A 23621-nucleotide genomic window follows, 5' to 3' on the forward strand; every position below is an offset into this window, starting at 1 on the left:
TCCTTGTGTAAAAAAAAACAAGTAATAGAAATCTATATATTTTTTTAACTTTAAAATAATTCAATTGTGAAAGTTTTGTATTTCAAAGCAATAAACTAAAAACTTGAAGGTTAAATGCTTTTTTAGATCAAAGTCATTTCGAATGTAATAAATAACCACTAAAAACAATAAATAGTGTTTTCAGTCTTGAACGAATAACTTTGCAAATATATCTTGTGTAAAAGTAAGTGATTTAACAAGTCTTTATAGACAAATAGTAGCCGTTCCATTTCAAAAAGTTTAGAAACATCAATATATTAAAAAAAAAACTCTTTATAATTTTGGTAAAACAATAACGCAAAATTAGATTATTTACTTTAAAACATTGTAACACATTTTCACTCTATAATTTTTATCAAAAACCGAAAAATTTATTAAACAAATTGATCTTTATTAAACTCGACATTGGAAGTTATATATATATATAATAAAAATACCAAAAAAATTACTCGAAACTTAAGTAATTCATGAGAAAATTTTTAAACAAATATATGTTTCAAATTTCTCGCATTTAAAATAATTGTTTTTATTAAAAAACCCAGTTTACTCTGAGTATAGTAAATTAGTTTATATAAGTATAAAACTCTGATGTTTGTATCTATTTATAAATAATAAAAACAGCTCACATTTAACAGGAAATAATCGGTGTAAATTTGTTACTCAATCTAAACATGTCTTTCAAGATGCATTACACTACAATTTCTGATTAAAAACATTTCCCACACTTAGTTGCACCTTTAATGTGTAAAAACCCTAAAATTAAAAATAAACAAAACAGGAATTAACAGTTTGGGGTTTTTACGCTTAAATTTAAAACAAACAAAACAAGTATAACATTCTTGTGCTTGAATTTTCTTTTGAACGTGGCAAAAACGCTTTTTTTTTGCAAATTCATACCAGCTGCTTACATTAGTTTTCAAAGTAGATTTAAGTTGCAACTGTGCTCACAACAATGTGTAATTAAAACTTCAGATAATTATTTCATAGCATATTTTTTCAAATGTTTTAGTTAAACATTCAAAAAATACATCCTCGTTCGAACTGCATGCAAATCAGTTGAAATTTTTTGGATAAAAATTCATCATTAAAACGTTTAACATTTTTAAAACTTAACTCTAGTTGTTAAAAATCAAATTACTGCAAACTCTGGTTTTTAATCGATTGTTTTCTAGCAGATTTAAACTAGTTAAAAAGTTTAGGCAGCAAAGTTAAACAAAAATTTTAAACTAGTTAAATTTAAACGTGGTTATACGAACCACTTTGGGTTTTCAAATACAAAAACGACACACTCAAAGTTTTTAACCGATAAATTATTTTTCACTAGTAGAACAAAACCAATACAAGTTTATTTCATACTAATTTCAATCACCCTAAAAAATGCTTTTAACTTTATACATTTGTTTAAATTTTTTTCTAGCTTTTAACGCATGTGTTAGGCTAGACTATTTTAAAATGCGAAATAAGTTAAAAACTATAGAATTACATTTTTAGCTTTATTGAAAATTATTGAAAACAAAGTTGCGTGTGAATAAGGGACTATTAGTTTAGCAATAACAGATTTAGTATACAAAATAATGTTTAAAGTTATTTTAAAATTCTATGACTAAGTTTTGTATAGAAAAATTCAATTTTAAAGTATACTTTGATCCTAAAACAGTAGTTCTTGCAGTAAAATGAATGACAATGAAATAACAAAACATATTTTTTAAAAAATATACATATCAGTGTTCATCTTAATATATATATACTCTAACTAAGCCCACTGAGAAAATCTGGATGGAATTAATTAAATAAAACTAACAAGTAAGACTTTAGAGCATAGGGGTGTTAATCACTTTTTTCACAATTTAGCATTATTTTATTGAGTTTAAGTAAGCTAAAAGTTTCCTTTTACAGATTTTTTAAACTCAAAAATTTTTTTTGAGATATAGCAGGTCAAAGTTGAAGGCAACAATAGGTTTCTAATAGGAGGCGGAAACTAAAACGGCAAATAACTAGAAATCACTAAAAACCTATCTCCTCCTACTTTTTTTGAAATAACTACCTCGAACTTTCAGGAAAATTTCCTTGCAATGTTCAGAAAATTCAGTCGGAACAAAACTTTTAAAAATAAAAATTTTATGACAAACAAAAAACTGTTTTTATATAAAATTTATTTTATATATTTTTAAAAAACTTCTTGTGAAAGAATTTTTTAAATATTGCAAAGAAAATTTCCTGAAAGTTCGAGGTAGTTATCTCAAAAAAAGTAGGAGGAGATAGGTTTTTAGTGATTTCTAGTTATTTGCCGTTTTAGTTTCCGCCTCCTAATAGGAACCTATTGTTGCCTCCGACTTTGACCCGTCATATCTAAAAAATATTTTTAGTTTTTTTAGTTTGTAAGAAGCGTCTTGTAGCATAGTTAAAACTTTATAAAATAAGATCAAATTGTGAAAAACAGAATTTATCCCCCCTATGCCCTTAATACCATCTTGAAATTGTTATAAATTGACATATGAGTAACCCATAAATATTAAAAAATTAAATAAATGAAACTAACAGATAAAAATCTATGCCATCCTGGAATTTTTGCAACTTCACATAGGAATTCCCCATGTAAATAATAAAAAATTAAAACAAAAGAAACTAACAGGTAACAATCAATTCCATCCTGGAATTTTTGCAACTTCACATACGAGTTCCCCATGTTCATTGAAACCCTGAGGATCGCTTTGTTGTCGCCGAACTGCCTGGCTATGAGAAGTCTCTGTCGAAAGTAAATTTCAAATTACTTTTATTCAATTTATTTAATATTCTTTATATACTTTTAAAAGTTTTGAAGTAAATCAAAACTCAATTTTACATACAAGCTCAATATTGCCTTGTCATCATTTAACTGTTTTTCTATCAGAGTTTTCTGGTTGAACATAAATAAAATTAATTTAAGTTATCATTTTAAATTTTTAGTTTAAGCTTTGTGGAAAAAGAATCTCTTGGAATTTTAAAGTTTTGGAAAATAAAAGCAGCCATTGAATAAAAAAAAACAGTTTTAAAAATGTATTTGTTTAGTTATTTCTATTGATTTTTTTTTTAAATATAAGTGTTTAGATCAACATATATAACAACTTCAACGGTTTTAAAAGGACAAACGAAATAAAATTCAATGCAACAAAATATCACAAAATAATTCAAAATATAATGAAAGTATTTTATAACTTTAAACGCATGTACGTGATAAAAAATTTGAGTTTTTTACTTAAAACTCCAACAAAATTCATGTAAAACAACTAAAAACAGGTTAAAATTGCAAATCAGTCTATCAATTATGTTAAGTAACTTATTTTGTATGTTTTTGATGATTGGTAAACTTAATTTAGACAAAACCTACTTTATTAAACTTCAAAATAATTTATGAAATCAAAACTAGCTTTAGAAGTGTAAACTCAAACATGTAAAAAACGTCCAAAGATAGACAGGCTAATCGTACAAACCAATTCATCAATATAATGGATTTTGTGTTTTTGTTGAGATCTACCATTGTAGAGCGCGCAGGTCAATAATGTGACGTCATAATAGAACACTTAGTGTTACGTCATAATGGCGTGTACTCGAGTTAGAGTTTTGAAAAAAAAGCGGTAACTGAGATTGTATCTAACTAACAGAAAGTTTGTCAAAAAGTACAAGTGCTACTTGAAATTAATCTTTGTTGTTGAAATAACATGTAAAAAACAAAAAAGTAGTTATCTTTTGAATAAAAAGTTTATTTTTTTGAATATTAAAACTATATTTGAAGATTAAAAAAAAAAGAAATTTAAATTTTATCTAAGACTGTAAGTACAAATTAAAAACATTGTTTTATGTTTAATATAATGTAGAATAAAACCTTTATGCAAATGACTAATTTTATTTTTACACTTTAATGAAGTATGTCAACCATTCAACATAAGTATTTGATCAGTAATTTATCAAAAAAAAATTCTTTGATTATTCCTCCTAGTTAACATTATCAAGAAAAGAGATTATTATAACTCTAAAATAGCATAAATTGTTTTGTATGAGCGTAATTGTATTGTAATTATTTTATCAAACTATATTCTCTTACCATCATGTAAAACACTACTTAAAACACATGAAACATATTTTTAAACTTCCACTTGATATTGGAAGTAAAAATACAAAACGAACTACAACACGAAATACAAACTTGCAAAAACCTATAAAACTCTATTGAACTACACTAATAGCTATTAAATTATTATTAAGAAATCGTGGTGCTTCAGTATTAAAATAACGATATTGATGGTTATTTAAAAAAATTGGTTTTAATTATAGTTATAAAACGTTTTAATCACGAAATTTGAATTATAACTATTTAACTTGACCTTTATATAATAATGATTAATTCAGTGACGATTTGAATTAGTCAGCGTTTTAATAAAGGCACTAAAACAAGTATAAATTTTTGTTGAAAACTTTTGCATGTACAAGTTGTGAGAACATTAAAATTTAAAGTAAAACTTTAATTGATATGCACAACAACTTTATCAAGACATAATAATGATATTTGTTATTTTCTTTAGAGCTTAAGTTTATATTAACATTACTAAAGTAAAATATAGTTTTCTTAACAACTTCAACTCATTAAAAAACACTTTATTGAAAAGTTCTGAAAAATATAAGATAAAATAAGTAACATTATTTTATGTGCATTAAATTTTAGTTTCTAATTACTGTTAAAGCTTTAAAACCAAGATAAAGTAGTTTTCCTTTAAAATGAGCCTTTACTCTCAGAGCCTTATAACTCAATTATTGATCAAAAATAAACTTCAAACAAAGTGAATAAAAACACCAGTAACTTTTAACAGTTTTCTGAGGCGTGTTTTTTCGCGCTACCACTATAAATAGCAACGGCAATTACATGACCTTTTAAAACTGCGTTATTTTTTGTTTGCTTTAATTAATTTATAATGTCAAGAATCAATTCTTGCTCCCTAAATAGAGTTTTTGTTATTTTTCTAAAAACAACCTTGGTATAAGGTTTATTTGATTGACGCTAATTGAAAATAATTTTGTCATCTTAAAGCAATCTTGCTTTTTTTTAAATTTATAAACATCCTATTTCTTCAATATAAAATTAAAAAACTTTTTATTTAAACATTTGTTTTAAATTAACAAGCCAACACAGTCTTGTTTGAAAAAAATTAAAAAAATGCTTTTTAAAACTTCTAACAACTTATACTTTCAACTTTTTTATTAGTTAAAATACTGAAGTGGATAAGCAATCTTGCTTTTTTTTTTGTTTATTAATAATACTTATTTTTAAAACATAAGTATTAAAGAAACAAACTTGTTTTGGTTTAAAAAATTTTGTTTTAATTTTAAAAGTAAACACATTCTTTATTTAAATAAAAAAACATGCTCTTTAAAACTTGTAATATGCTTAGTTTATAGCAAATAAAATTGTTATATTTTGTTATACAGTTTTTATTTGTTAAAACACTATTTGTATATGATGGTAATTTATCAATATTTTAAAGTTGTACTGCTTGTTTTACCAAAATAATAAAGAAAATATTGACCGTAATCTGATATTAATATTGTTTTTTTTACCAGTTTTAATCTAAATGCTAAACTAAATTTTAAATTTCAAAATTAGTTTTAATTACAAAACTATTAGCGGAAACAAACACTTTTTTAGGTAAGGCTTTTCGGAGTGTTCAGGAAATAATTGCATAACCCAACCATTTAAAATGTTAATAAAATATGATAATAAAAAACAAATAACTTTATTGTAATGTGGAAGAGATTTTTCGGGCTGTTCAAGGAAATAACAGCACAGTCCAAGCATACCGCAAGTCCTACCAATTTCAATGTCATCATTAATTGACTCTGATATTTCCAGACTTTTTCTGTGGGAATAAATAATAGTCGTTATGTCAGTTAGTACAGTGTTGTTATAATATTTTGTGATACCTCCTAAACTTTTACTTTGAAAATAAAATGATTAAGAAACCATTTAAATACCATTGTTAATATATTTAAAAATGTTCACTAAATAAAACTTTTTGTGAATAAAAAGAATGATTTTTAGTACAAAAATGATAATTCCGACATTTCAACTGTCAAAATTAATAAAAAAAAAAAATATATATATTTAGCTGAATACATGCATTTAAGTAAGTATTAATTTTAAATAAATTAAAAAAATCATTTTTAATGTTCGTAAAATTTTTATTTCAAGTTTAAAATATTGAGTTGCCAAGAAATACAGATAAAGAATAGGCACTAGCAAAAAACCTAAAACCTACTTTTAATAATTGTTATTATTGCAAATATGCCCACATAAGTATAGAAGGAAACATATTATAAAATGAACTAAATTTAACTTGAAGCTTTTGTTAAAGTTTGAGATTGAAATCGAAGAAAAATCAAACTTAATTAATTAAACGAACAAATTTTTAGGTGAATAATTTATACAATTAGTTACTTTTCTTGTAGTATGAAGTTGTCGTTATAAATTAAACTTTACCAATTTGTCTTAAAAGTAAAATTATTGATAATACAGAAAAAAAAAACTAAATGGCAATATCATACCCTAATTGTTTTTATAAATGTTTCTAACGAATAATAAGTTACTTTATTTATAATTTTTTAAAGTAATAAATCATACTAACGAATAATAATCAGCTGCTATTTTGAAATCAGAGAAAAAGTTTTCATTTTTATGTTTTTCATTTTTCTTTGCTCGCATGTGATGAAGGTAGGCCATTGCGTGTAGAGATCGTGCTAGATTTTTCTGTAAAAAATAAATAAATATTAAATATTTCTATAAATAATAAATTAGTTAAATAAATTTAGAATTAATAATTGCGTATAATGATTTGGCTAGATTTTTCTGTAAAAAATAAATAAATATTAAATATTTCTATAAAAAATAAATTAGTTAAATAAATTTAGAATTAATAATTGCGTGTAATGATCTGGCTAGGTTTTTCTGTAAATAAAATAAATATTAAATACTTCTATAAAAATCAAGTTACTCAAATAAATTTAGAGTTAATTGCGTGTAATAATCTGGCTAGATTTTTCTGTAAAAAAAATAAATAAATATAAAAAAAATACAACTTAAATTATAATTTATATTTAAGTTAATATTTTCCAACTGTATGTAGGGATCGGGCTAGATTTTTCTGTAAAATTTATTAAAAATATTAATAAACAAATACCTTGATAGTTATACTAATCGAACTAAAAATAATATTATTAATTACAAGAAGGGATTGGGCTAGATTTTTCTGAAAATATTATCAAAATTTAATTAGAAATAAAAATAAACTACACATGTATATATATATATATATATATCCATAGTTTTTAAAAAAGCTCTGGTCGATAATGCTTGACAAATTGAATTGATGCTAAATATTTATTTGATTATATAAAAAACAATTGTTTTATACGACCGTTTATTATTATAATGTATTACCTCATATACTCATTAGTAAAGCTAAAGTTTATTAACAATTCTTGACAGAAATTCAAAATTTAAAGTTTATAATTATTATAACGTAGTAATAATGAAGGTTTTTGTACTGTAAGTCAAGTCTGAAAAAATACGCTGATCTTGTTAGGTTAAGAATTTATGCATTTTGAAAAGTTTGGAAACGTTGTAATAAAAAAATGTTTTAAACTGTATAACTATTCGTGTTCGCGGCTTAATTTTACTTTGGTTTAATATTTAGTTAGTTTTAATTTTGCTAAAAAAGTTTTTTTGGTAATAAATTCATATATTTTGTCTTTCGCTTTTCTCAAATACTAAACAATATATTTTGTCAGACAAGAACATAACACAAAACATATGCATTTATTATTACTACGTCATAATAATTATAAAATTTTCAAATTCTAAATTTCTGTTAAACATTGTTAACAAATTTAAGCTTTACTTATATGTATATAAGGTAAAATATCTCATATACGAAACGGTCGTATAAAAATATTGTTTTCTATATACTCAAATAAATAACATTTATACAAACATATAGATATTTATTTATTTGAATATATAAAAACAATAGTTTTACACGAATATATATCATAGCAAACATTAATAACCGTTTTCATGTATACAACTTATAAGTAAAATAAAAATAAGTGAATAAATGTAAATTATAGAAAAATATATTCTTTGGGAACTGTAAAGTACGAACAGTTGGATAAAATTGTTTCAATTAAACTCACGAGTAATAATGTCAAAAACACCTTTCTAGTCTTAATGAAACTAAACTAACTTTCTCAGACATATTTCTAATAAAAAATAATAATGATAAAACTGTAGCAAAATGCATACATATTGCAAGAGAAAATAAATTTAAATATTATTTATTTAATGCATTCAAATATGCAATAACCGTGTTATTAGTAAGTTGTGATTCACTAATTTTAATTTCGAACTTTCGCTGTAGTTTAAATAACTTAAACTACATTATATAAAATAAATATAACAAATAAACAGTCTATAATTTTCTAGCCAATAACATTACAAGCTAAAATACTAAATACCTTTGTAAAAAAATAAATAATAGTTTATATAAGACAAAAAAAAACTTTACTACAACAGAAGGCATTCCAGTTTATCTTTTGAAATTTAATAAAAGTTTAAATAAAACAAATAAAACTTGAGCGTTTTATAACATATGCTTGTAAATATCAAAACAAAAAGTTTATGCTTGGAATTTAGAAAATATTTTTTGACATTAAAACAGCATTTTAAAGTTAAAGGTCATGCGAACAAAACAAACGCATTTCGTAAAATATTCTTTGTAATATTGCTATGAAATATATATTATGCAATACATAAATGCATTTAACTTTTCAGAATGCTTTTATATTATAGAAACATGGAAGTACTTCCCATATTGTAAATTAATTAATTTAACACAAAAATAAATAATATGTCAAACGTTTTTATAGTATAAGTCAAAACAATTTAAAATCTTTGTATTTTCATAAAGACAGCTAAGAATTTTTTAAACTTAAATGATTAAATACAAGCCATATATGAATGTTTTCGAACAGCAAACAAACATAAAATGAAATTGAGATTAAGTGTTTAATTTACTTTCAAAATATTTTAAGTAGTTAAAAAAATTGTTAAAATGTAAATTTTAAAACATTTAATTAAAATAGTAAAAATATCTAATTTAAATAGCATAAAGACCAGTAAAATTCAGAAACTTTCCACAAAAATAATAGAGAAAAATTTATAAATAAAATGTTCATAATGTTTATCTCATCTAAGTTAACTACTGATTTCTTCATTTTTCTATATATATTTTAAACTTTATTAAACGCCTCCCCCACTATCAATTAACTTTTATTAATTTTATACAAATGTGTTAGTGTATGTATTAAGCTATCGCTTTTAAATCAAGCAAACAAGTTTAAATTTATGAGTTTTTTATTATTTCAACTCAGTTTAGTATTTTGTTTGTTTATTTGTTGAACACAAATGTATTTTATTTTACTTTTATTTTTCTCATTGTGTGTCAAATAGGCTCAGGTTTTGATGCCCAGCATTGACAACAGACAACTTGACGCCCGAGCCCGACATAGACGATAAACAATACAACAATATAAACAACTTCAGTAAACAAACATTATAAAATTAATTATTCTCTTATTAACCGCAAAACATCAGTTAACATTCTTCACCCATTTGCATGCAGCATTGGGTACGTCAGATATATAAATTTTATCCATAAAAAAAGTTTTTCTTTGTTTGTTATACGACTATTTTATTTAATACCAACAAAACTCTGCTCTTTAGTTATTTGCATACAAGTTTAGTGCATCAGATGTTTTAAAATTAAACAAGTCACCATTGTTAAAAAAAACAACAGTAATTCCATTTACTTTACAGCAGTTCACTTTAATGGGTTTTTAGATTTATCAAGCCGAGTGTTTTAATCACTTTCCGGCACACTTACATATATTTTTATTGCTTTTAATACAGTACCCAACCACTGAATTTCCAAGCTTTCGAATGTATTTAATTTTTGACTTTGTTTACCGTGTTTTAATCATCAGCTAACTTTATTTTCTAACTGTTCACATATCTGAATGTACTTCTCACAGCAGATGATAGCTTTATCATGCCTGTGCGACCCCAATAAATAATAAATCAACAACTAACTTTATTTTCTAGTTGCTCGCATATCTGAATATACTTTTCACAGATTCATTGCGCCTGTGCGACCCCAACAAATAATAATAAATCAACAACTAACTTTATTTTCAAGTTGCTCGCATATCTGAATGTACTTCTCACAGCAGATAATAGCTTCATCATGCCTGTGCAACCCCAATAAATAATAAATCAACAACTAACTTTATTTTCTAGCTGCTCGCATATCTGAATATATTTTTCACAACAAACTATAGCTTCATCATGCCTGTGCAACCCCAGCAACGCCCAAATCATGTTGTCTCGAGACATCCTCTCGGAATTCAGGTCTCCGGATTGGCTGAAAAAAAAATCAGGGTGATATTAATAAAATACATTTAAGACACAAAATTTTTATTAAACTTGTTTGAAATACTATTAAATAGCTTAGATAGAACAATGAAATAGTTTGTGTATAACTAACTAAAGTCTGATGTTTTTTTAAACTATTTTCTCAAAACATCTTTTCACATTCATTGTCTGAAATTTTAAGACTGACAACTATTTTAAACGTCAAGAAATAAACTTTATCAGCTTTATAAAGGTTTTGTTTTAAATTTTTATTTAGTACGTTCAATGCAACACCTAGCTATCTATAAAATCTGACAAATTATTTTGACATCCTTTCAGAGTTTAGGTTACCTGGTCGCGCGGGTAAAAAAATCAAACTTACCATTAATTTTAAAACAACTAAATATTTTATTAGCCCCTGATTGCCTAAAATTAAATCAATTGTTTAAATGAATATTTGTTATATGTTTTACGAAATGTCTCTTTTTTTCAAAAGTTTTAACTTGTTTTCATTAAAATCATAAGTAATTTTTAAAGACAAGGTCTTTGAATCTCTATTTTAAATTTTTAAGAGTTAAAGATAAACAAATTTTAATAATATTTTTTCTGGTTTAATTATATTAAGTTTATTGTATTAGTAAGTAAACTAATTGATTTATTTCTACTAATTATATAATTTTATTATTTTAAACTTTATATTTTAATGTTTCTAAAACTTTAACTACAAAAAATAGTCAAAACTAATAAAGTTTATTTCCTTCATATATTTTGTATGTGTTCTATAGGTCGTGTGAAAATGTTTTGTTGTAAAAAAAAAAAACCTTCTTTTGTTCTCAAAAGTTTCACTTTACACTCTATAACATTTTATGTTGTGTATACTATTTATCAAAAAAAATATTGAGGTTTTTTAATACAAATTTGAATTACTTTAGTATTTTACTTTGGCTTTGGGTTGCAGAATACATTTAACACACTAAATTTTTGGTGTTTGTATATCAATTTAGGCTCTTTTTCAGGTATATTGCTAATTATTTTATAATTATTCAAAAGTCGAAATACAATGCATTCAATATCAAAAGTTTTAATTTTTTTTTATTTAACAAGTATGCTATTTTTGCTGGCGGTTAATTTTTATTTACTTAGTTATGAACTAATACATTTAATAAAAAAAAATTAAAAAATTTAACTCTATCTTATAAAATTATATCTTTAAAACTGCTTATACTTATGTATAAGTATTCAAATTAAGTAATATTAGACTTACTATAATAATTATAGATTACAAGTAAAAAATACAACTACTTTTGTTGATATCAACAGTTCGCTAAAATTAAAAGTTTATCTGACATAATAAAACCTACAAATAAAGTTATATAAATTTAATGCTAAACATTAAGGTCATTGTAAAGTTTTTTAGTTTAAAAAAAATTAAAAGTTTTAGAAAATAAAAAATAAATTGTAACTACTTTTAAATACCACGGAGAACTCAAATAATATTTTTTAGATAAAAACTTAAATTTGTTTGAAAAGCTTTTTACTTGTTTAAAGCTAGTACTTGTTTTATATGCATAACACAAACATTAACTTCTCTGGTAACTACAAAACATGAACTTGTGTGGTAGCTACAAAAAATGAGCATTGCAAAAAGCGTCATTTTACATGTTGTCAGAATTTTGTCATTTCTAACTGTTTAATCCAAGTATTAAACAAAAATATCTACTGGTAATTTGACAACTGGCCGACCATAAATTTTACAAGTCAACTAAGTAAATATTCACATTTTGAAGCTTGCTCGGATATTCTGTTCTCAAACAAAAATAATTGAGTTTATCAAGTTTTTGAGATTTGTTAATTATTTAGTTAAATTAGACACTTATATTTTTGAATTAATCATTTATTTGTTTGTCTTTAGTTATCTAGTGGAAACAAAACACAGTTGCTCACAAAATACAATTTGTAATTATGAATTCAAACTATAGAGAAGAATTAAATAAAAAGCAGCTATAAAAGCTTCTTGAAACTACAACTTTACCACAAAAAAAAAAGTAATTTATCATACATTTCATCACCTCTTGAATAATTAAGACACAAACACGTCACCTTATAAATAGAACCGTAAGTGACTTGGAGAGAAGAACAAACAAATTACGAATTTCACACTCAGAACTATTAAAGGAATTTTGCGTCAGTCATTTACGTTTTGTTCTACTTTTAAGAGTGGACAAATCAATTAAATGTTCTTTTCTCAGCCTCGAAAAACAACCGACGTGAAAAAACGTAAATAAAATTGCGTGCAAATAATTTTACAAAAATAGTAAAACCGAATGAAAGCTGAAACTGTTCTGAGTTAAACTGTAACCTACATTTAACAACTGTTACTTTTAAAGGTAATTTTCAAAGCTAGTAACACTTAATCAATAAAATAGATAATTAATTTATACTATTATCTTTCTAAATACAAGCTTAGTGTAAAAATTTTCAAGTACAAATTAATTTACTTTAAATTTTATGACCATTTTTTATTCAAAATAGTCATATTCAATTAAAACATTCAGACGGCCTCGACAAACAAATTGAAAAATTCAAAATGTATATTTATAACCTGAATTTTATAACAAAGTTAACTATGATTTGAATGGAAATAACATATTATAGCTTATTCAAACAAAAACTATTTGCTCAGTCATGGTTTTTATATTAAAACGTTAATACAAGACTAACATAAAAATCCGTACTTTGCAATTATAAGGAAGTTTTATAGTGTATTTAAAAAAACTTAAAACTTATTAGATTTTGTAGATACAATGCGCTGTAATTTTTATGCTATAATAACTTAAACTGTTAGATATATAATAGTATAAATACATACCACAAATATTCATTTTAAAATACAATTAAGGTATCAGCTGAGTTCGGCAATGCGTAATTGTGCACAGAAAATATATTAATGATAATAAATAAAACAAACATAATAAATAAAATACAAATAATAAACAAAATTTGTAACCTAACAACTTAAACTTCAACACACATTTAACATTGCTAACATCACTTTGATGTCAAAAGTATTTGTCAGAACATACTTTATTGCGTATACAATTGGTGGTAACTGTGTTTGTTTTTAATTGGAGCAAAATAATTGCTAAAACGATTTCAAGTTATGATTATTTTTTTAATGTTTAATATTTAATCAACTGTAAATTAACAATTAGCATTTTTTTCGTTAATTTTAAGATGCAAATATGCACTTTGAGAGAAAAAAAAAAGCTAAAAGTGTTATTTTTGCACTGGTCAACCATTTGTTAACTTTCCGCTTTCATAATTTTTATTTCGACTGCTTAACATAACTGAGTTTACTTGCAAATACTAATATCAGGGTTGCCACTAATTTCTAAGAAAGCTCTTCCAGGTTTTCTGAACCTTATACAGATTTTTTAGTAACTTTCGTTCAAAACACATACTGCAACATAATTTTTATTTTTTAGTTCTCAAAACCAACTTTATTCATTTCCTAAATATTTTTCATTAAATTGTAGCATGGTTTCCAAACTTATTTTCATAATTTCGACATACAAATTGAAAAAAAAGTTGTGCCATATTAGACATTGCCTCTTAAGTTTCTTATTTAAATAATTTTTTTTATGATAACAATTTTTTTAAATATTTATGATATATAAATTGTGTTAAATCAACATTTTTCCAAGTCAAGATTTTTTCAAAGTTTCTAAAATTCTAGGTTTTTCTGGGCTAAATTGTCAATCTTCAGGTTTTTCCAGGATTCCAGGTTTTTTGGCCTACAGTTACCCACCTTTACAGCCAAAAATTCCCTTCAAGGAGGAATACTGTTTACTTTGGGAAACCCTGATCTTTAGCAACCATTCTTAAAGCTTTTTAAATAAACATAAGTAAAAATTTAAAACTGTTTTTAATAATAGCAAAGTGTAAATTACATCAAAAAACCACACAACACAGATCCACAGTATTAATTTTCATGATAAAAACATTATTTAAATTTTAATCGTTGGTAAGTTACCAGTTATAAAATTTAAATAATTAATTTAACATAACTGACTTTAACCCGTAACAATAACTTTCATTATATTTGAAAGTTTTTTAACACACATAGTATTTTAAAACTAAACCATAGCAAACAATTTAATGTTCAAAAACAATTTATCAACTTCAATTGTCTTCAATATCTACTAGAAATAATAAATAAACTATATAAAAACCAGTTTTCTTTAGCCTAAATTGTCAAATTCCAGGTTTTTCCATGATTCCAGATTTTGTGGCAACCCTGAACAAATTCCATAAAAACTAACATTGAACCGTAACAGTCATTTTCGTGGTGCTTAAAAGCTTTCTCCATGTCATCTAATTTGAAGTAGGCAGTTCCTAGATTTCTGTTTATTTCCTGCTTCAGAGACTCATTTCTTTGTACTTCTGCATAAAATTGTTTTTGCAATAGTGTAGTAATAACAAATAGTTCTGCATTTTTTTTTAATATTTACAAATTTTAATTTTTATAGCTACTATTTTTTGTACATCTGCCAAATAACAATATTATTAGTTTCCGTACAGTTTATTTAAACTAACAGTTTAGTACTTTTTAAAATAATTACAAATTTTAATTTTGGACAGACTAGTTTTTATGTACTTGTGCAAAAACAAGAACTAATTGTATATATTACAACATCACAAACAACACAGTAAATTTTTGTTTGTGATTTTTCTGAACATGTATGGACAGGTTTTTAAACCTGAATAAGTTTTAAACTTATATGTTATGCAATAAAAATTTGTAGATTATTCAAAACAATCATTTAAATTTTTTATCATTATTGATGCCGTAGAACAACCAAAAACAAAAAAACTGACTGTGTCCTCAGCTGATTTATTTACTCAATATCAGTACAAAAGTCTTATTTAAAGATACAAGGATAAACAATTTGACTGGGGGCAAACTTTAGCCTCTTAGGATTAAAACTGTATACAGGGTTGCCACTCTTTGAGCCAAAAAATCTTCCCTGAGTGACCAAAAAATTCCCTGAGTAACCTTAAATTTCCCTGAGTTTCCCTGAGTATTTTTCAAACCTTAAAATAAAAATTTCTCTCCTAACTCAAATTATTAATACCTCATTCTCATTTTTCTTCTTTAATAATAAAAGGAAGGTTGTATGTGTATGCTTCTGCATTAAATTTATGAAAAAAACTGTTTTCAAAAACTCAATCTTAAAAGGTTTAAACCAATTAAAAATTAAAAACTAAATTTTTGCACAACTTTGTGTAAACTTGTTAGTTAGCTTTCTACATAAAAGAATAAAGTTTAATTTGTTTGACATTTTATTATTTAAAAATAAGAACGAATAGTACAACATAGTGTTTTTTAAACTACATAAGTAACTAAAAATAAAAAGTTTATTAGAACTTTTCAATGAATAGTTAACAACAACTTTCATTTCTCTAAACTGTTTGATTTTACTTAAGTAAATATAAATTTAAAACTTAAAAAAACTACAATGTTAATACTAAGAATATTGAAGAACTAGCCACAAGGCTAAAAAAATTCTAAATAACCACTTAAATAATAATAATTACTACTTTTGAACAAAATATTGAAACTGGATTAACTAAACCTCATTCTAGATCTAGAAAAAAAATTCCCTGAGATTTTCAAAAACTTCCCTGAAATTTAGGGAAAAATCAAAACTTCCCTGAGTTTCCCTGAGTTAAAAGAAAAATGCCAAAATTCCCTGAGATTTTCTACAGTTTGAAAATTCCCTGAGATTCCCTGAGTTCCCTGAGTGTGTGGCAACCCTGTGTATAAAGGAAAATATAAATTTGTATAAATGAAAATTTTTGGCTGCCAACTTTCAAGTGCTTTTCAGTTTTTTTTTTCTATACAGATAACATACCATTTACAAATGTTTCAATTAAAAAAAGCAAAATGTTATCCTAACAGTTTTATTCTTGGTAACTACTTGAGAGTACATTTACTTCATTTTTTAACATGGTTTGCTTACAACTAAATGCTTCTTTAATATTTGACCATAGTAAGTGTTCAACACTTTAAGTATACTTTAATATATTTGAAAAGAAATACAATTTGAGATGGGTGTTTTGCTTAGACTTTTACTATTGTTAGGGTGGCCATACCACACTTAGTAACAAAAATAACTGACCAAAAACTGACTGAAAAATGTTTAAAAGTCAAATAATGAAAGAAGCATTATTAAGTGTACTTAATTAAGAATATTTATAATTATCATAAAAACAACAAAATAGATGCAGTTAAAACTGGCTTCAATAAAAAACTTTGATTTTTTGTCAAGTCCTCAGCATAAGTTCTGCAAAAAAAATCTAAAATAGCTAGAGTTCTTGGAAATTCTGATTTTGTTTGTGCACAAAAATAACTAGTTTTAAAAAGTGACAATTTATTATAAACTCTTTTATTTTTTATGGGACTTAGTATAATGCTGGATTTTGCAAATAATAATAATGTGCTTTTAGGTAGTATTAATATGGTAGCTAATTTTCGGGTACAAGATATTTGAGCACTAGAACTTTAACAAATAAAATAAAAAGAAACAAACTGTTAAGGGCGTATGGGGTAAATCACTGTTTCCACAATTTAGTATTACTTTATTGAGTTTTTACTAAGCTACAAGTTGCTTTACACAGATTTTTAAAATTCAAAATAGTTTTTGAAATATAACAGGTCAAAGTGAGAGACTACAATAGGTTACTTATGGGGGGGGGGGGGCGCAAACTAAAACGGCAAATAATTAGAAATCAATAAAAATCTATCTTCTACTACGGTTTTTGAGATACTTTTGAACTTTTAAAATCTGTGAAAAACATCTTGTAGCTTGGTTAAAAGTCTTTAAAATAAAATTGTGAAAAAAGTGATTTACCCCCTTTATTAAGCATTTATCACATTGTTAGTTTTAAAATTAAATTTTTACATCAGAGGCTGGCAAAGTCCGGCCACAATTATCTATTCACAACACTATAAACAAAACTAAAATATACTATAGACAATATGTTGTTTTGTTTAAATTTTGTTGAAAGTGCTCTACACTTTGTAGACAAAGCAGAATATACACTGTAGAACAAACACTGGAACAGTGTGTGTTAAAAAGAAGGTAAAACAGTTGTTTTGCAACTTGATCTAAATTTACATTTTTTTATTGCTTTTTTAAACTCAAAGCAAATTTTGAGACAAAGTGTATCAAAGTAAGAATATTACAAATATCAAAAGAGCAAAATTAAACCGTTTTAAAGGATTAAAGCACAAACTTTCCTTTTTATTTTAATTTTTAAGCAACTGCTTTCTAACTTCTCAGTCTAATCATTCCTAATCATTTAAAAAACGAGTGAACTTATAATTTATTTAGTACAAAAATTACAAACCTGCTTCAACGAGACTCAATGCTTTTTGCAGATAGACAACTGACTTCTTGCAGTCTCCACTTTTCAACAAGTTGCAACCTTTAGTTAGTAAATCCATTGGCGATTGAGAAGTGCTCATACTAGTAACAACATAAACTGGTCAAAAAAAAAGGTCAAAATACAGTGTTAACTTCAAACTGTAACAACTATATTACCATATACTAAATTGCCAAGTATAGTATCAAAAATCTTTCCATAAAAATTGTCAGATGACAAATAAATAACTAATAAACTTAAATGTTTCACCATTGCATTAAACTTATTGTTGTAAAATTTTGATTATCAAACTGGTTGAGTTTTAGTTACAAAATACATTATAAAGATGTATGGTTAATTAAATTAGTGTACAAATTATAACAAAAACTAAATTTATTCAATTAAGTTATTCTAAATAATTGCATCACAATTTTTCTTAATAAAAACTGTTTCTAAAATCATAATGTTGCATTTCTAATACTAATATAATAAGCTAAAGTTGAAAAACAGTTATAATTAGTTTTAAGTGGATTAATTTGGAACACTCACACAGTATTGAGAGAAGCAAATGAGTTTTTTTTATCACATTTTTAAATTGTCTGCATTGTTTCTAATTTAAACCTAATTATATCTACATTGTTCTTTCATAGCATATAAATAAAAAAGTAACTAATCAATTTTTAAGTACTTTTATAAAAAAGGTTAATAATAAAACTAAATTGCAGGAGAAATAATCACCCAATGTAACCCTTGTTAATAAATTTTCATTGTAGTTTTTTTGTTTTCCCAAAATACTTTCAGGATTTAAAATTGCCCATCAGATGTAGAATATTTAAAAATGTTTGTAGGTTTTGCTTGATATTTACATTTCAATTGAATAACTGCAGAAAAATACAACAAGTTTTTATTAAGTACATTTTAAACCAAATTTGTGTTTTTGACTGTTTGACATATATACAGTTACAACTTTTTTTCAAAAATTATAAGTTACACTTCTATTTTTGGTTAGCCTCTGTTAAACTGATCATTAAAAAAATTGTGTTGTTTTTTCACTTGAAAGCCTAGATATGACATTGCTTAAAGTAGTTTAAAGTTCTATAATATATAATCAGCGAAAGCTTACAACTTTTTTAGGAAAAAAGAGTTACACCAAATCAGCTTGAGTTTAAAAAAATTTTTAAAATAAAATAGTAAGAATCAGAGATTGCAAGAAAATACTGCTTAACAAGCATTAATACTAATAATTCAAACATAATAACAAAAAGACTTAACATAATATAAAGTTTTAAGAAAAAAATTCATAAAAATGTTTGCAAAAAATAAGTCATCTAGGTTTAAACAACCCAGAGTTTTTCAAAAATTTTTGAAACTTCTAACTACCCTGGAGCAGCCAGGCTTTATATCTACATTCTTATTGTTGATCAGGTTATAAACATTTTAGTTTTTTTAATCTTGATCAGCAACTTGAGTTTCAGAACTTTAAATATCTTGAGGCTTTCAGTTTATAAGCAACCAATGATTATTTATTTTATTCATTCAAACTATGAAATATTAAAAAAAGAGGTACTTTTATAAAAACATTTGATTTAGATCTTTAACTTATCTTTCATTAATTCAAAGTTTATCAAACAACAAATAAAAGCACTCAAAATGTTTGGTCCTAAGACCTGGAGCACAAAAAAATCTTTGAGTTATCAAGTTGGATACCATTTAACATCTTGTCCAGGACATTGAGTCAGCAGACACCTTTTTATTATGGCAGATAACAAATATTTAAGTATTTTATAAGCAAAAGACATTTTAACTTGTACTACTAGAATGTAACTTTAAAATTTACCATATATAGAATCAAAACTTCATACATAAAAAATAACAAAAATATACTTAACCAGATTTATAAAAAAAGGACATACATTCATTTACTTTAATGGTAAAGTGGTTCATGTTTTTGAACTTAATGTTAAAGAACAAAAAATTTTTCAAGTTTAAAAACTAATTACATAATTTCTTTCTTTGCGCTACAAATAATTTCTACATATAGCATTTTAAATGACATCACAAGTAATTTGATCTGGCATATCTAATTTCATAAACATTAATTATCAACAACAATAGAGTTTTCTTGCATCATATACTTTTAAACAAGTTTTTCAAACAATAATTAAAGGCAATTCTCATACTTCCATTGTTTTATCTGAATACTACTTAGAGCAACACTATCTAATGCTTTTCGAGATCAATCATTTGTTTTTATACCAGACTATTTTCTCTCTTCTTCCTTGTAGTTTCATCCTGGAGGTAAATGTTTTTTTTTCAATTTTTAATCATAGAAAAAAAGTCCCCTGAAAAATACTGTTTTTTCTATGCGTTCAAGGACTAAAATAAAAGCTGTAGCCAAAAAAAAATCTTTAAAATTTCAAGTTAGTAAGTTTGCAAGACATGTTTGCGTGTTATTGCAAACAGAGAACATTTATGATAAGTTAGAAAAAACACCTCAGAAAAAAGCTTGTTATAAGTATAATATTGTAAGAATATGATACTTAGCTTATGTTAAAGATCATTTAATTTGAATGATACTTAAATACTTTACATGGTACTTTACTTAGCCACGGACCAATTAGTTTAAATGAGTAATTATAATACTAACAAGGTTTAATGTACTTACTAGTTTACTTTTTTTTAATTCATTAAAATGTTAATTTAACGTACTTTCAATGCAGACGTTTTAATTGTATAGCTAAGCATTTAAAATTAAAACTTTTTTAATTCATGAGATTCGTATCTACTATTGTAAACTAAAACAATTTTTTTATAACATATAAGTTGAAATTTAGAACAGCTTGTTATTTAATTATTAATTGATTATATGAAATATTTTTATACAACTATTATTTTTTGTCTTTCTTAAAAAACTGTCTATATTCAAGACTGAAATTTAACTACAGAAAACAATTTAGACAAAAGCGTTTTTAACTTTTAAAATTAAATAATATTTGCTCGTTTTTACAGATAATTTACCTTAAATTAGTAATGCAATAAAAATTTTGATCCTTAACATTTACTATTTGGTTTTTTCTAATTTTATTTTCTTTTTTAAATGTGTTTTAAATGGAAATTTTCAAACTTCTACAGTTTTTCAACCTTGCAATATTGTTAAGCAATAGCAATTTTATTAAGAAATGATTTTAGAACGACTTTAAGACTGTTAAGCCTTAAGTTTTATTACTATTCTGTTTTTTCTGCGTATTAACAAAAAAAGCAAATTAATATTAAGATTCCAATAAAATTGACCGTTTTTGTTTTTGATTTACTCAAGTTTATATAAGGGTTTTATAAAAACATTCGAGGTTTTGAATAGGTGTTATTAATGTATGTAAACAGGGTTTCTTCAAGTTTTAAATAATAAATGAATTATTTTTTTACCTTGAATTGTTTGAAATACTCTTTATAAATTATTATTTGTTGATTAGTGCTTATAAAAGTAGAACAAACGTAATTTTTTTATTTTAATAGTTTGTTTTTTAAAGGTTTATCTGTGGACAATTTTAAACAAGATCACCATGACATTGATCATGTTGCTATATTATTAAATTAAATAAGAACTCGTATATTAAAGCTTTAACTATTTCTAAAAAATTTCAATATTTTTGTAAAGCTTTAGTTCCTGAAATCTTGTGGTTTGATTGTCAATGTGTTGTGAACAAAACAAGATAACTTTCATCAGTACTACAGTTAAAGAATAAAGGTTAAAAAAAATAAAAACAATTTTCTACTAAAACAAAAAATAACTTGTTTCTTGTAAACAACTCAATTTCAAATTAAAACTTTGTCGCATCATTAGTTGCTTACGGGTAGAAGGGGATAAAAGAAATAAGATTAATAGTAAAATGCAATTGAAACATATTGTTTATTTACATGGTCTAAAAAATTAATACAAGCTAAATGAAAATACAGAAATCCTGATTAAAGTTACAAGTGATGAAAAAAGTTCAATACATAAATAAACAACAAAATCACCAATAATATTCTAAGAAACTAAGACAACAAAGCGTCTACCTCTACACATTTTATTGTTTTTTAACAAAATCTTACCAGAACAACCAACTAACGTTGCCGAATGCTCGAAATGAATTTAAATTTATTGAAAATTTTTAATGCTACAGTTTTGAATAGTCCACAAACAAATTATATCTATAAAACACAGCATGTCATCGGCGCACTTTTTTCAACTTTAGTTTAGTTTATCATTCAGTGTATTCTTTTAGAGAACATGTGTACGTTCAATCTATTCAAACACCGTTAGTATGTTATTAACAATTTTTTGTATAGTAATTAGTAAATATGATTTTACATAATAACTAAAAGTATTTTTGATAGTTTGTTTTACAAACAATGGATTTTTTATTTTTTTTTTCCTGTGCATATTATTGACTAACTAGTTTTGATTAAAAAATCTAATTTTTTAATGGAAGATAGTTTTGTTAGCTAAAAATAAAAAAATCATCTATAAACTAGTTTTACTCAATAATTATTTAAAGCTTAAATATTTGCAAAATCTTCTATATAGTGTAATAGATTGCTTTCAAAATGGTTAATGTCTTTAATTGGTATTGACACCAAAAAATAAATTAAGCAAGTATTAAATATATTTGAATTAACTTGGAAAATTTATAAAAGATTTGTAACAAAGCTTAAAGATTATTACGGATTACTTTTAATTAAAGTAGCTTTGTTGTTACCAAGACTAGGAGCCTCACTGAATTCCTTTAAAATTTCCTCGGCCTCAGGCTCGGCAACCTCGTCAGATTCCAGGTTAGCAGTAGCCTTGGAACAACAAATTTCGGTTCGCGAACGCGTGCGTGGAGTTTTTAGCCTTTTTTAGTTAAGGACATAACTACATAATTTATATAATTAGGCACAATAAAACTAAGTAATGTTGTTTTATTATGTACAAGTAAACGCAATAACAGCTTAAAATAAGTCTAAACACTTAAAGTAAGTAATAAAGAACGAGAAACGTGCTCTAGATTCCCTCATTGACGTTTTACTTGTCTTCGATCGCTCAGTTTTTGGCACTCGACGTTGGTCCGTCTCGTGTAAAGAGTCTTGATGAACGTTTGCTTGGTCTTCCTTCGGATCCATGCGTAATCCGTGGTTCCGTGCTTGGCGATAAAAATACAATACTAAATAGATATATTATACATAGTATATATAAGTATTACGATAGAATTGACTAAATGTAAGAAACAACTTGTTCGTAGAAATGTAGCTAAGGTTGACGCCACAGTCTGTGTGGGCTTACTCGACAAAATGAATATTCAAGCTTGTTTACTAGAACGCTGTTGATCAACTAGACAGGTTCAACTGGCTGGATCCCACTCTGTGTGGATTGAATTGTAAAACTCAATATAGATTTATTTGCCTAAAGAGTATTTAGTATAGAGACTTTCGTTTATCGATAGCACAGAATGCGTGGGCTTATTCGATTAGGCGACTTTTCAAGTTTTCTTGCTTGAAGATTAGTGTTTGACGTCTTCTATCAAAAGATGGCGGTGGTCGCTGTTTTTTCTGTGGAGCGGAATGACGCTTCGTGCTTGTTTTGAGGTGGAATGACCTAATTCACGCTCTGATTGGGCGTGTTTATAGTTTTTCGATTCTT

The 23621-nt window shown here is 25.1% G+C and overlaps 1 protein-coding gene across 1 annotated transcript in view; it reads right to left on the minus strand.

Moving 5' to 3' along the window:
- LOC145838439 (uncharacterized) overlaps positions 1-18078 on the minus strand; it is a 29481-nt gene extending 11403 nt beyond the window's left edge. Inside the window, exons 1-6 of the mRNA XM_082946031.1 lie at positions 17948-18078; positions 14857-14977; positions 10409-10544; positions 6693-6814; positions 5804-5927; positions 2670-2785 (exon numbers count right to left, since the gene is read on the minus strand). Of these exons, the coding sequence (XP_082802157.1) occupies positions 2670-2785; positions 5804-5927; positions 6693-6814; positions 10409-10544; positions 14857-14977; positions 17948-18065 (737 nt within the window). The 5' untranslated portion in view covers positions 18066-18078. The remainder of the gene's footprint in view (positions 1-2669; positions 2786-5803; positions 5928-6692; positions 6815-10408; positions 10545-14856; positions 14978-17947) is intronic.
- Between the last annotated feature and the right edge of the window lie 5543 nt (positions 18079-23621).

This window comes from Thalia democratica, chromosome 6 (genome assembly GCF_965202585.1).
Source record: "Thalia democratica chromosome 6, ktThaDemo2.hap1.1, whole genome shotgun sequence".
NCBI lineage: Eukaryota > Metazoa > Chordata > Thaliacea > Salpida > Salpidae > Thalia > Thalia democratica.